The sequence below is a fragment of the Carcharodon carcharias genome, chromosome 1 (assembly GCF_017639515.1).
Source record: "Carcharodon carcharias isolate sCarCar2 chromosome 1, sCarCar2.pri, whole genome shotgun sequence".
Classification (NCBI taxonomy): Eukaryota; Metazoa; Chordata; class Chondrichthyes; order Lamniformes; family Lamnidae; genus Carcharodon; species Carcharodon carcharias.
Window position 1 is genome coordinate 99,210,837 of NC_054467.1, and position 14,258 is coordinate 99,225,094.

The 14,258-nt window shown below is 43.6% G+C and overlaps 1 protein-coding gene across 2 annotated transcripts in view; it reads left to right on the plus strand.

The window, feature by feature from the left end:
• The window catches only part of cfap299 (cilia and flagella associated protein 299), a 988,831-nt gene that overhangs the window by 102,083 nt on the left and 872,490 nt on the right, over positions 1-14,258 (plus strand). For both annotated transcript variants that reach the window (XM_041199977.1, XM_041199987.1), the window contains exon 2: positions 11,476-11,606. In XM_041199977.1, the coding sequence (XP_041055911.1) occupies positions 11,476-11,606 (131 nt within the window). The remainder of the gene's footprint in view (positions 1-11,475; positions 11,607-14,258) is intronic.

Below are 14,258 nucleotides of genomic sequence, written 5' to 3' on the forward strand. Positions count from 1 at the left end.
ATAAAGCATTGTTTCACAACAGCATGCATACATGAAGCTGTTGTTGTGGTCACAGACAAGCTAAATGGTAAAGGAACCCCTTCCTGTTGATCAGTCTCCCTGGTGAATCATTTGGTGCCTTGTTAGCCACATGGGTGGTATTGAGTTCTGATGAAGAGTCATACAGAGTTAATTGTGTTCCTCTCCGCAGATGCTGTCAGACATGCTGAGTTTTTCCAGCTATTTTTGTTTTTGTTTCAGATTTCCAGCATCCACAGTATTTTGCTTTTACCTTGGTGGTATTGATGATACCCTGAACCAGGGGGAATCCAGAAACAATGCTTTAAATAGAAAAGTATTTTTGAATTTAATGGCTGGAAACCCAATTGATTTAAAAATACCAAAGCCACATTCCAGTGACTTGGGATCACAGTCAAATCCAGCAATGCAGGCGAAACCTTTTGCCTTCTATGTCTGTGAGGCCTTATGTGTCTGGAATTAAATGTACTGTAGAGCTCTCACAAAAAAGGGCATCATTGACCTGTGAGATGCAGTGATTTGTGACCATTTGCAAGGTACCACCAAGGCCCACAGCTGATCCTTGGTAGAAGCTAGAGACAAAGAAGTTCAATGCTACATGAATTAGCAGCTACTGGCAGGGCAGTGCTCTTAGGAATGAGGTCTTCCCTGAGGAGGGCACAATGTGACCATCTGCCTGGAGAGTTGCAGTCTCAGGCAGCATTGGTCTTCTGGCATCTCAAGGTAGCTCTGTCTTTGCTGGTAGGTTCTATGCTGAGGATATGGCCCAGTTGCCTTCCTGCCCTTCATGCTCCTCCATTGCTCTCCTGGTGCCTGGGGCTTTACCTCTCCTGTGGAGGATGTCGCTCTTCGTGGCCACAGGACCTCAAACCTGAGAGTCATGTTCCCATTGCCAGCTGTTGTCATCTTTTTACTCAGGTTGTCTCTCAATTATGCTTAGAAGCCTTGCCCCCTCCTATTGTGCCTCCACAATGCCAGGATGCCCATGCACTGCCAAGCATGTAGTCAACATTCTCCTCCAACCTTTGCATGCCAAATATCACCTGGTGTGCCAAGGCTTATTGTCCCCTCAGCCGTTCTCCCTTTCATGGGTCCCACCTAATTTCTTGGGGCGGCCATGGCTGATTCCCACTGTGTTGCCATCTCTATGCACCTGGCCTGCCCTGACCCAATGTCAGCATGTGCACCCACCAAAATCTCAAGCTGGCCTTCTACAAGCCCTTAGTGAGCTCCTTGATTGGACTTATTTGTGAATTGGGCAGGTTCTTGGATCTGGCCTTCCCCCACACTGAAAATTGTCAGCGGTGGGAAGCATAGCGCTTCCTGGTGCACATCACATTGGGTGGGCCTTAATTGGCCCACCTACGTAAAATGGGGGCGCACCCTTGATTGGGGGCGCCGATCAGAAGCACGCGTGCTCACTCCTGCACTTCACTCCAGGTGGGAGGAAATGTTGCCCTAGGTCTTTTTTAGCCTGCTCTCACTTTGCCTCCAAGAGTTCCTATCTCCTCTTCAGCCAAACAGAAAAACTGACCTCTTCTTGAGAGTGAGGTGTGTTCCTCTTTCTGGCTCTGTCTGCTTTCTCCTTAGATCTGCATTTTGGCCTTCACCACCCCCCCACCCCCCAGCTCCTCTGCTTGTAGCTCTCCTTTGTATCTGCAGCTCTCCAACATAAAAGAAATGCCCACCATCATCCATTAAATGTTTAGCTATTAACACAGCTGCATAAAAATGTCAATGTACTTTTTCCCTTTGTAGAATAATTTTGATTTGGCCTTTTTTAAAAATACTGCGGTTATTAAGATTACAGTTTATTTGCCAAAATTCTTTGATTATAACAGAATAGTTACACAACACAGGAGGCAGTCATTTGGCCCATCAAGTCCATACCAACTCTCTGTAAGAGCTACTCAGCTAGTCCCACTCTCCTGCCTTATCCCTGTAGCCCTGCAATTTTTTCTCTTCAGATAATTATCCATGTCCCTTTGGAAAGCCATGATTGAATCTGCCTCTACCACTCCTTCAGGCAATGCATTCCAGATCTGTTCCTGCAGCAGCAGGACCTACGCATCCAACACTTTTTTTTAAAGTAATGTGTGTGAAAAAAAAAAGAACAGTGGCTGTTACCGTCCCTCAAAGGCCTTAATATCAGAAGCTGTAGCTTCTGTACTTGAGTAGCCAGTGAAATAGCATGCTTATTCAAAACAAACAAATTAAGACTGCAGTTAAGGATGGTATGAAATGCCGAACTCAAAAACTGGATGAAAATATTTCTCTAAAAGAATTACTATATCTCTCTTTTAACAATCATACCTATAGTGGCTCTATAGGCTAGAAAATTGCTATGGCTCATTTTCAGGCATAGTGTTACAGTGCACTTCTAGCTTGCACCTGAACTGGAATGCCTAAGGCTTGACACAATTTTGGCCTTGGGCTTCATTTTAACAATTTCTTATGAGCAGTGGCCTTCACTTAAATCTGGGTGGGACAGGGCCAAGTGTTGGCAGGCAGCAGCTTTCAGTATAACGTTGGAGGCAGGAAGGACGTTGTCTTCCTGGGTCCATATTAAAGTAAGTGTAAAAAAATTAAGGCTTCTTTGATGGCTTCTGGCTGCCCCTTTGAGGCCCACTCTATTTGGGTCACCATAAATGGCTGCAAAGATGTTGCATTTTTCTGTGAGTCTTCTCAGAATTAATGCTGTTCTTTTTGTTAGCAAAAATGCCCATTATGATCCATCAGAAGTCATTGAGTGTTGATGGTACACAACGTGTTGGTTGCTTATTCCAAGCTTAAACTTCAGTTAGAGTGTGAAGAAAATTTGTTCAGACATCAGCTTTGCAATTTTACAAGAGCAAAGGTGAAGAATTCTGATGAAAAGTCATCAACCTGAAATTTTAGGTGTATTTTTCTCTCTACAGATTTGCCAGACTTGCTGAGTATTTCAAACATTTTCTGTTTATATTTCACTTTTGCAATGTTTGTGGCAATAAGATTCTCAACATATATGTGATAAAACCAACAACATAGCAAGTGGTTAGGATCTGGAATGCATTGCCTGAGGAAGTGGTAGAGGCAGATTCAATCGTGGCTTTCCAAAGGGACATGGATAATTATCTGAAGATAAAAAATTGCAGGGCTACAGGGGAAAGGCTGAGTTCTGGTATGATAGCCAAGTGGTTATGGTACTGGGCTTGTAACCCCAAGATCAAGAGTTCAAATCTCACAATGGCAAATCATGAAACAATGTAACTCCATCTGAATAGGAACAGATGGAAACGTGTTTGTACTCGAAAGAGTTACAGGGGAAAGGCAGGAGAGTGGGACTAGATGATTAGCTCTTACAGAGAGTTGGTATGGACACGATGGGCCAAGTGACTGCCTCCTGTGTTGTGTAACTATTCTGTTATAATCAAAGAATTTTGGCAAATAAACTGTAATCTTAATAACTGCAGTATTTTTAAAAAAGGCCAAATCAAAATTATTCTACAAAGGGAAAAATTTCATTGACATTTTTATGCAGTTGTGTTAATAGCTAAACATTTAATGGATGATGGTGGGCATTTCTTTTACGTTGGAGAGCTGCAGATACAAAGGAGAGCTACAAGCAGAGGAACTGTGGGGGTGGGGGGGGGGGCGGTGGGGGTGGGGGTGGGATGAAGGCCAAAATGCAGATCTAAAGAGAAATTAGACAGAGCCAGAAAGAGGAAAACACCTCACTCTCAGGAAGAGATCATTTTTTCTGTTTGGCTGAAAAGGAGATAGGAACTATTAGAGGCAATGTGAGAGCGAGCTAAAAAAAGATCTAGGGCAACATTTTCCCCCGTCGTGAGTGAAGTGCGGGCGTAAGCAGGTGTTCTTTTGATTTGCGCCCCCAATCGGGGGTGTGCCGCCATTTTACGTGGGTGGGCCAATTAATGCTGTGCGCTCCCTGTACGGGCGGGAAGGATTCCCTCAGCTGGGAGTGCACCCTTTTGTGCATGTGCACGAAAGAGTGCACAGATCTCCCTGAGGTCAAGTGCTGCCTCTGGGAGATGGACACCGATTTAAAACTTACAATTAAGATTAGAAAAAAATTTCCCTGCCATGTCCCCTCATGTGACAGTGTCACATAAGCTGAGACATTTCCATAACTTTATTGTAAAATATTCTGCATTTTTAAAATCACTCATGAAACCTCATCCCGCCCGTGGATGAGGTTTTATGTTTTCGCACAAGCCTGCCTGGGCTCCCAGCCTGCCCGCCAACCTTATGGTTGGACTGGCAGGTCCATTAATGAGTTCATTTGTTTTTTTTAGTGGCCCTAATAGGCCATTAATAGGTCGGCGGGTGCGCATCTGACTCGGATGCGTGCCTGCTGAACTGAGAATCTAAAAGACATGGGGTGACATTGTCCCACACACCCAACATCACGCTGTGTCATTTTATGCATCGGCAAGCGGGCCCTGCCCCCGCTCACCGACTGGAAGATGCTGACCCTAAATCCTGGAAAGCTGTGTGAATAGCTTGGAGACGCTCAAGAACTGCATGTTTTCCAAAAAGTGGCCAAACTGAGAACCAGGTTGTTATTGGTTAGTTGGTTGAAGAGGAACCCTGGAAAGCTACGCTAAGGGTTTGCAGAAGTGTGCCTTGCTGATGATAATCATACCCGTGAAACTTGGAGGTGAAAGTTGTTGTTGGATAGGACTCCTGACCTACCATGCAAGGATAAAGAACAGCATTTTGTGGAATTGTGTAGTTATGTAATGTCATACACACTGAGAGGGGAATGCTTGTGGTTGTGTAAGATATATCTTTGTTGTATCAATTATTTAAAGTCAAATTTATCTTTTTATTTGAAGTATCATCCATCTGTTCATTCATGTTTAATTTATGTCGGTTCTGATTCATGTTGAAGTAAAAGTTACAAAAAGTGAAATCTTGTTTGCAATTTCTTCTTTGGGGGTCACTTGACAAATTTTGTTATTTTGGTTTATGGTTCCCTTACAGGGATTGTAACAACAGAAAATACACACCAGGCCCATCAAGGTTTGTGAAGAGTAACTACTGTTACAGGTGTAGACCCTTTGTCAGGCTCTTGAATAGTGATACACAGTATAGCCTTTTTCTGAATATTTTTTGGGTTCAACTCTGGTCAGCTGCTTTTTTTTGGATATTCTGTAACATTTGTATAGAAAAATGCTGAAATACATTATTCAATTCATGGAATAATTTTGATTAGTCTTTCAATTCTTTTACAATTTTAATAACTAGAGCAATTTTAATATATTTACTGATGATTTCACTGCTTTATTGACTTAATTAAATATAATTGGCTAATAGTGAACCAAAAGTGCAAGCTTGCTGAAATGTTAGCAAAGCAAATGCCATGGTTTTTACATTTAGGCATATTACAGTTAAGTACTTTGAACATGCCACAAGGTGGCAGTGCTTGTTCATAATATTGTTCTAAAACATCCGCTACTTTAAATTTGTGGGACTTTGTTTAAAATTACTTTAGACTTGTTTAGAATTACTTTTATTATTCCAGAGTAATTGTATCAATCTGTACTCCTGCTTTTGGTTGAAATTTCATCACTTCTGCAGTGTTATAAACATACATACTTCCTTATTATAAGTCACCCCACTTTAAGTTATTTCACTATAACGTTGTTTACTCTTTGAGACCTTTTTCTGATTTACGTCACCATTTTCAATATTACGTTGTCTGCCCCCTCGCCAGCACTGAACTCTGGTCCAGCCACCGCCATGTGCTGATGCCGGAGCTCTCATCACAGTATTTGCTTAGTGGGAAGTGGAGGTTGAGGATTGAAAATTTCGTCGGTGAAAGGAATGTTGAGAATTGAGTGTAGATGGGGCAGAATCTTGCTCTGTGGGTAAAGATTGATATTTGGCTTGTATATATTTGCTTCCTCCAAGTAACTTTTAATTTAAATAACTATTTAATTCAATGAAGCTTAATATACATTAACAAAAGTCTTTTCAATTCCTCTGCCTGGTTAGAAAAGCTAAAGCTTTGAAATAGGTAATAGGCATCATCTTGACTCTTGTGAATAAATCTGCTCTAATTTCTATGAGTTTAATCAAACCTCTAGGTTCCATAAGATCTCACAGACAAAAGAAATAAGTGAGATGAAGAACAAGTGCAGGAGACTATATAAATGTTTTAAGTTCCATCTCATTTTTTCCTCCCCCATTTTTCTTTAATATGCTTTATTATATCATCATATTTTAAACAACAGTGACTGATGCCTTAAAAGGAAGGTTTTAAATAAAATTAATGTAATCAGTAGATCGATAACTGCTGCTACCTGATCAAATCTGTACTAATCTGGAAGGTTTGATGCATAGTCACAATAAATCATGCTGAATGATGGTTAAATGTAAAGTTGATCTGTTTAAAAAAAAGTATGTACATGCAAACTTTTATTTCTAGCCTTCCATTCCATCATGGAAGCCCATGCAGTTTTCTGAAGTGTTATTAAAATCCTGTTTTTTTGATGGTTATAAGTCTGAAGTCTTGCTAAAGACTTAGAGAGAGATTTTGGGCAGAATCGTCCCAGATTTGGACTAAGTGTGGCAAAGGGCGGGTAAAACAACATTTTATTCACTGGTTGCAATGATGGTTTCTCACGCCGTATCATCCCAAACCCACCACCTTGCCCCTTCATCACGCCGAGCACCATATTTAAAGTGTAATCACATGCACACCTCTCAGTGCTACCAGCTGCACAGAAGACAGGATGGCCCCGAAAGGCAAGAGGACTGCAGCCCTGAGGTTTAGTGATGAGTCCCTCAAGTGCCTTTTGGACACTGTGGAGGTCCACCGTGATGTCCTGTACCCCTGCTCTGGCCGCAGGAGGGGCAGCTGCATCACCAATCCAGCATGGGAGGTGGTGGCAGTGGTGGCCAGCACCAATGCCCTGCAAAAGTGGATAGCCACCCAGTGCGCTATAGGTTGTATATACTCATCCGTTCTGCCAGGGTAAGCCACTCTTCTCATCACTCTCAACTCACACACTCACAAACCCATCACACACACACAGGAATCTCACACCTCAAGGGACAACATCACTAACTCTCACACACACCCTCACATCTCCATCAGGCTCATATCCACTCAAGCTCGTGGCCTCATCCTGTCCATGGCTTCGCTCACCACACAGCCATTCTACACTCTGCCATGTGTCCTGCTCATACTCTCTCCATCTGTTTCCATGCAGAGAAGCTGGATTACAACATTAGGGAGAGGTCCCAGAACGGGGTGTGGAGTGGCTAAAATTAGTCCCTTCACTTACTTTGAGGAGCGTGCCATTGCACTGACTGGTGAGGACATGGACCATACCTATGACAATAGTGAAGTCGGTGGCATATACCCTCGTGAGGATCCTGCATCATATCATCCCCCTCTCAACCCAACTGTCTCTCCAGTTTTTGACTCTACTGCCATGCACTAATTATCTCTACTTTGGTTCACAGGGAGCTCTGCCAAGTGACTGACACCCTCAGCCAGCCGGTCCCTCAGCTCCATCCAGGTCCTTACCTCCATCCAAGAAGACACCTCCTACATTGAAGAGCTGGAAGTAAGCAGCCTGGAAGACCCAACACAGCGCTTACCCACACCCATCACCAGCGCAGAGGCACACCTCGGTGGGACCTAGATCTAGAGTAGGCTTAGGTTCACAACCTGGTGGTCACCGCTTAGACTCTTGTCCGCAATTGGAGGAGGCACATGCGGCTGTTCTGCCCGGCACTCAGAAGACTGCTTGAGAAGAGGCATCTGTGAGGTCCTAGTCAGATGACAAGCCTCTAGATTTGGCCTTCCAACTCATCCTGTAGAGTCAGCAGAAGGCATGGGGATATCAAGCAGAGCTGTTGGAAGCCCTCAACAGAGTGATGCGCGAGCCAGAGATGTGCATCTGCCTGCTCTCTGATGAAGTGGTGACCACATGTGCACGAATGGAGGTCTCCATGGGGAGGATGGCGGATGCCATGGAGACCCTGGTCCAGCAGAATGCGGAGATATGTGCAGGCTTGCACTCCATCGTGGGAGCCATGGATGAGTTCCTGCAGTGGCAATACGAGAGGGAAATGGGGAACCTTAATGTCTCTCAAATGCTCCTTCCCCTCAAGGAGTCAGGCCAGGCACCGAAGTGAGCAGGAGCGGCAGCTGGACACTCCTGGGTCATCCACTAAGCAATCTCAAAGGCTGTCCTCTCTCTCCAAGTCCCTTTGCCTGTGAGCCCCTCAACCTGGTCCTTGGTCACTGCAGAGGGAGCAATTGGCCAACATGATTTTGGAGGAAGAAGTGTGTGTGTGGCAGGGCCTTTCAGTGTCTCATGTAAGCACTCTCCTACGCACACAGATCTTCCTGTATCACACTCATCTCACTGTCCTGAGCATTTTCCATGCCTCCACTTGGCATTCGCTTTCAGTTGTCCATCTAAGCTGACCTGTATATCAACCCAACCAATGATCACACTTCCAAGCAGCACCTGATTTCACCCACCATGACCCAGGTTCAACTTTCGATTTAGACAACATGGTTGTGATTTAGCTTTTTGTGCGCTTCCCCATCTTTTCCCTCCCCCTTGTCACCCATTTCCTTTCCCCCAACACTGTTGACACCCCTGGCATCACCTTCCAACTCCCCCCCTGTGAACTACCAGCCATAACCCTTTTCCTTTGGGAATGTCCAGCTGAATGTGCACGTTACCTTCCTTCCCGAAAACCCACCCCCATCCATGTTAACCACCCCGACCTCCTCCTTCCCACCTCCAAGGTCCATGCCTGCCTCCAAGTCTCCACCAACCACTGTCCCTTCTATCGCTACTGTCGAACTCTCACCCTCCCATCCTACTGCCTTACTTTACCTATGGTCATTCTCACCACTCCCTCGTTTCACACCCACCAGATCGTTCCCCAGGATGTAATCATGGACTCCACAGAGCCCTCCCTTGCATGTTCACCTGGACATCCCCACTCTCCGAATCTCTTACCCACCAGAATTCCCTCCCCTCCACTCCCTCCCAAGAAACCCTTCCCCCCCTTGGAACCCCTGCCACCCACTGTGGATCCCCCCCCACCTCCCCGGGACTCACCCCTCACTTCATCCTTCCCCATCCCTGACACTTTCCTCCAGCATTACTCCTTCCTGACTCCTTCCTCCATCCTTACTTCTTCCACCAGCCTTAATCCATCCCCTCTCTGCACTCCTTCCTCCCCCTCTTTGAACTCATTCCCTTATATCTTCCACTTCCCTTACACCCACCTCCCTAGTTGCCGCCTTCTCCCCTGTTAATCCCTTCTCACCCCGTACTCCCTCCCACGCACCAACCTCACCTTCGACACTTTAATTCCCCACTCCCAAACTCACTCATCCTGTCACCTTCACTCCCCCCCTCCCAACCTCAACCCATTCTGACATCCTGATTCCCCCCTCCCAAATTCACTTCTGTGAGCTGCTTTGCAGCAGAGCCATGTCCTGAGAATCCACCCAGCATGCCATAGATGTTCCTCCAGTGTGCCATTGCTGATGGGCTCCAGCATTGTCTGCTCCTCAGATGTCTGCGATGTGAGCAAGGACCTGGTGGTAAGTCCCAACTTCTGCACATCACATTGTCAAGACGTGTTCTGCACCAGCGTGTTTTCCCGTCGACGTGGGCGGATGATCCAGTGGTGAGGGAGATGATCCTGGTGGGCTGGCCTTATAATGATATGCAGCTGTATTACAATGAGGTTCCCAACGTATGATGGTGGGGAATGTGGCTCACCATTGGCGGGCTGAGTGGACGATTGCAAACTGATTTTATGATGTAGCAAAGCCAATTTCTGGCCTTCTCATTATATTGTCCGCTCACATGGCTGAGCATGCCTGCAATAGCGGGCACGGAAAATTCCACCCTTTAACTCACTCAAAACCGATTCACTTAAACAGAGTTAAAATTGATGCTTAGTTTCTAAAAGACGTGTTGAGAAATCCATTTGTTAACAACATGGAACAAAATATTGCAAAGAATTCATGAATGTGTTCACCTAAGCGGTTATAATAGATGTACCATCTTCTGATTTAATGTGACTGTTTCTATCCCTGTGTTGTGATATGGCAAGTGGTATTTGCCAGGCTGACCAAATCCCAAATGGGAACTTGGCCACGCTATCACAACGATTTTGCAATTTATTACAAGAAGGTTTGTGCATTGAGGTCAGAAGCGATGAGTCCACTCCCATCTTTAGAGAGCTTAAAGATTAAATGAAAACATTTATTAACAAAACAAAAGTTACAACACATGACCACAGTTAAATTTAGTTTTACAACAGTCCTCACAAGATTTCTATTTAACTGAATACCCAGCTACACACCCCTTTCAGGCAATGTTCAAATTGATTCTTAATCTATAAAACATCCAGCAAGATTACCACAAGCACCCATTGTAGCTATAAGAAAGGTATTTCACAGCTTCTTTCTTCCTCTCGCTCGACAACAGGATTCCACAGGCTTTTAACAAACCTTGGTTACCGGAACAGCAAACTTCCCCAGAGTTGCTAGATGCTTTTTCCCACAGGTCTGTTTCACACAGTGCACCTTTCAAAATCTCCTATGGCCACTCCCCACACAGATATCCATCTTTCTTTAAATATATTTCCTCACTTTTGTCCTATAAATCCCATTGTTTCAACTGTTCTTTGGTAGATACTTTTCCCAGAATATAAAAATCTTTCGTGTTGTCATTATTGCCAGCACTTTCAGGAAGAATAAACTAAATAACTTTGCCTTATTTACCTTTGCAGTTGTAAACATCTTATGTCCCTTTGAAAATCAAAGAACCTCTCAACTTATCTAAGAATGCAAACCCCACTCACATTGTATCTACTGAGACTTCACCCTAGCTTACCCATTCCATTTCAAATGCCTGTTTTATACCTAATCCCTTTTGTGGATTCCAACTTTGCTGTCTGACTGTCTGCAGTTTAATTAAACTAGACACGGGCGCACACATAAACATACACACACACAGTCCTCATAAGCCAGCTTTAAAGTATCCCACAGTAATATTAGGAAAAAATAATTTCCTTTAGGTCCGTCTGTGCAGAACACTTATTAGTAATTTGTAATATTAACCATTTTTATCTTCAATGAGTTATGTTTTAGAGTTTTAGAATGCTTCAGCAGAGATATATCAGTTACTTTATAATTCCTATGGGACAATGTTAAAATTGTGATGTACAAAAAACCATTTTATAGAAAATAATCACTCCCACTCCTTTTATTATCATTAACTGTGTCGAACAGCTCACTTCATGCAGAACTTGTAAGAAGATTTTTTTATTTTCTCACTTTTCTGACTAGCCTAAAAACTTCAACATTGCTGTAATATTATCATATGAGGCAATTGGTGTATAAATTTAGTGTATAAATTTCAATTCTGTCTTGGTAAGTCATCTCCATGCATTCCTTAGGATGAGGACTTGGCTCGACAGCTGGTGGAGCTGGGATACAGGGGAAGTGGAGAGGTGCTGAAAAGAGAAGAGTTTGAAATGAGGAAGGTAGCTGCTGAAACTGCACGACTTGCTAAAAAAAGCCAGAAAAAGTAAGTATATCCTAATTCATTGATTAAAGAATATATTTCAAGAGTTAGCTCTAAAAGAGACAAACAGTAAATGTGTTGTTTTGAATGTTAAAGTATGCAAAGTATGCCCATCACTAGGGTGATGGAAAGGGAAGAGCAGTTATTTTGTAAATGGGATTCTAACCTGTCTCGTTTGAGAAATACATTACACTGCACCTTAAAGTCATAATGAATGCTATGAGTTCCTCCTGTCCTGCCTTCAGTAACCAGCATTCAACAGCAAAACAAGACAAAGGATTACAATAAGGGAACATTTGTATTTGATTTTGCTCTCTATATATTATGGCAAGCTAATTTTAGTACAAGTATAAAGACAATAGCAGTAATAGATTTTGAGTTCTGTTACCCTTTTTTTTACAACCATGATTCAGAAATACAAATTCATGACATCTTATTACTCAATGTTCTACATTTGGTAATTTCAGAATGCTTTATATAGTGCTTGCAATTAATTACTTCAAACAACCTTTTAGTACCTATTCAGGCAATTATAGTGTTCAGTTTTAAGCAGGAAAATCCAAGGATTAACAGTAGTTAATGCTGATCAGAAATAATAACAGAAGAAAGGCCAAATTTAGAAAAGCCGCTTAGGTTCATAGGCATACTTCCCTCTAGTACCCCAATTCTCCCACTCTAGCAATCAATTTAGTCTTAAATATACTGAAGGTTTGAATTTCTATTACATTGAGATGGAAGGCCTGAAAACGCATAGCCTGATATCCTGGGATAAACACTGAGATGTACTCACCCCTGATCTTTGACACTGATCCTGCCAAAGTTAGCAAGTTAAATTTAATTAAAGGGGATTGACATGCACCTTAAAAATTCTTCTTTTAGGATTCAAGGTTAGACCACTTACATCATTCAGTAAACTGGTAACCCTGCTGTACACCCCCAATGGTTTATTACCTCACCTACAAATTCTGGCTATTTCACTTTGATAGTATGTGCTGATAACATTTCCTCTTTAATCTTTTTAATTCCCTTAGATATAGTCTCCACAATTTATATTGCCTGTGGCTAATGTGGGCAACTGATTATAAACTGGCAACTAATGCTAGCCATCCTCATAGTTGCCAATGTCAAAGCATCACTTATACCTTAAGTGCTCCTACTATTTTAGGTAGATTCAGTTGTTCAATCAGTAGTTTGCACTTGGTTATGGTGTATTTGTCTTTTTTAATTCGTCTCCTGTCATTGAGTGCAAGATTATTGTTTGCGCTGAAGAGTCCTGACTACGCAACAAACGTGGTTGGAAATTAGTGAGCCTCAGCACAAAAACTGACCTCCTCAACAAAATGGATGAACTGCTAAAGATCTGTCAGTGTGACCTAACATAGTAGACTGCATTTTTGCTAAATCAGAAGTCCCGCACATAAACATGGCATTTTCACGGGGCTGGAAATGGGCCCGGTTCAGGGTGTGCGTGTGTGCATTTCATGGAGGTAGCTGCCCATATAAATCAGCAGCTGCCTCCACTCAAGTTGGCTTTTGGTCTCACAGGTGCCTGAAACGCAAGGTGTGCAAAGTAGACCTGGTCAAAGCAGGTCTGAATTTTGTGCATTTCTTTGAATAGCCAGGGTACCCCTTTGGAGAGGTGCAGCTACCTATGTGGAATTTGCTTTAAACTTGTCTTAACTTCCCCAGAATTGGCAAAAACTCAATTCAAACTGTCTTGCTTTAACCCAAGGGTGTAGGAGGGTGGGTCTGTTGGACCGAGGTGCCAGGAAGAGCATTGTGCTGAAGAAGGTTGCATTGCACTTCGTATGACGGAAGATACAAGTTGGACATGGCACCCTTGCACACTGATGGCATAGAAGCCAGTCAACATGAGCAACTGGAGGCCAGAGGTAGGGCAGAAGGTCGGAACAAAGGGAGAATGGTATGCAAACCAGGAAGGAGGAGGAAGAGGAGATGCAGGAAAACCAAGTACTACCCTATGGGAAGGGTGTACAGACCTAGGACATTTTGCCTCAATGTGACAGAGAACCAGTGCTGAAGGTGACTAAGGCTAAGCACTGAGGTGATGACGGACATTGGTTGAGTAGTCCAGCAACAACTTGAGCCACACTCTATTCACTCCCATGCCTTGCCAGTGGCTGAAAAGGTAGCTGTTGCCCTCAATAATTATGTCTCAGGCTCTTTCCAGGGCTCAGCACGAGAGCTGCCTGGTATATCCCAGTCAGCAGCACACAGCTGCATTAAGGCTGTAACTAATGGTCTGGTTGCCTGTGGGCTGACCACATTAATTTCCCTGTAGTTTTGGGGTCTCATGGCATGTTGAACTGCAATGCTTACACCTGGGCCATTATGTGACAGTACCATGCAGATGAATGCCTTGCACCCAGCACACATGTGTGAGATGCACCTGCTGCCCACCATCTGTTCGTGGAGTCTGATCATTGAACCTCCCTTAAAGCCAAGATCTGATGGACAGTGAAAGATGCAAGGAGCACCTCAGTGCTTGAGCCTTTCAACACTGATTCTTATGTGATCAGCCAGAGAAGGATGAAGCCCTCCAATGTCTCGCAAATATGGTCACTTTACCTCAAGTTGGATCTCGGCTTGCTGCCTTCATTATTATTGGCATGAACGCCCTTCAAAATGTTACCA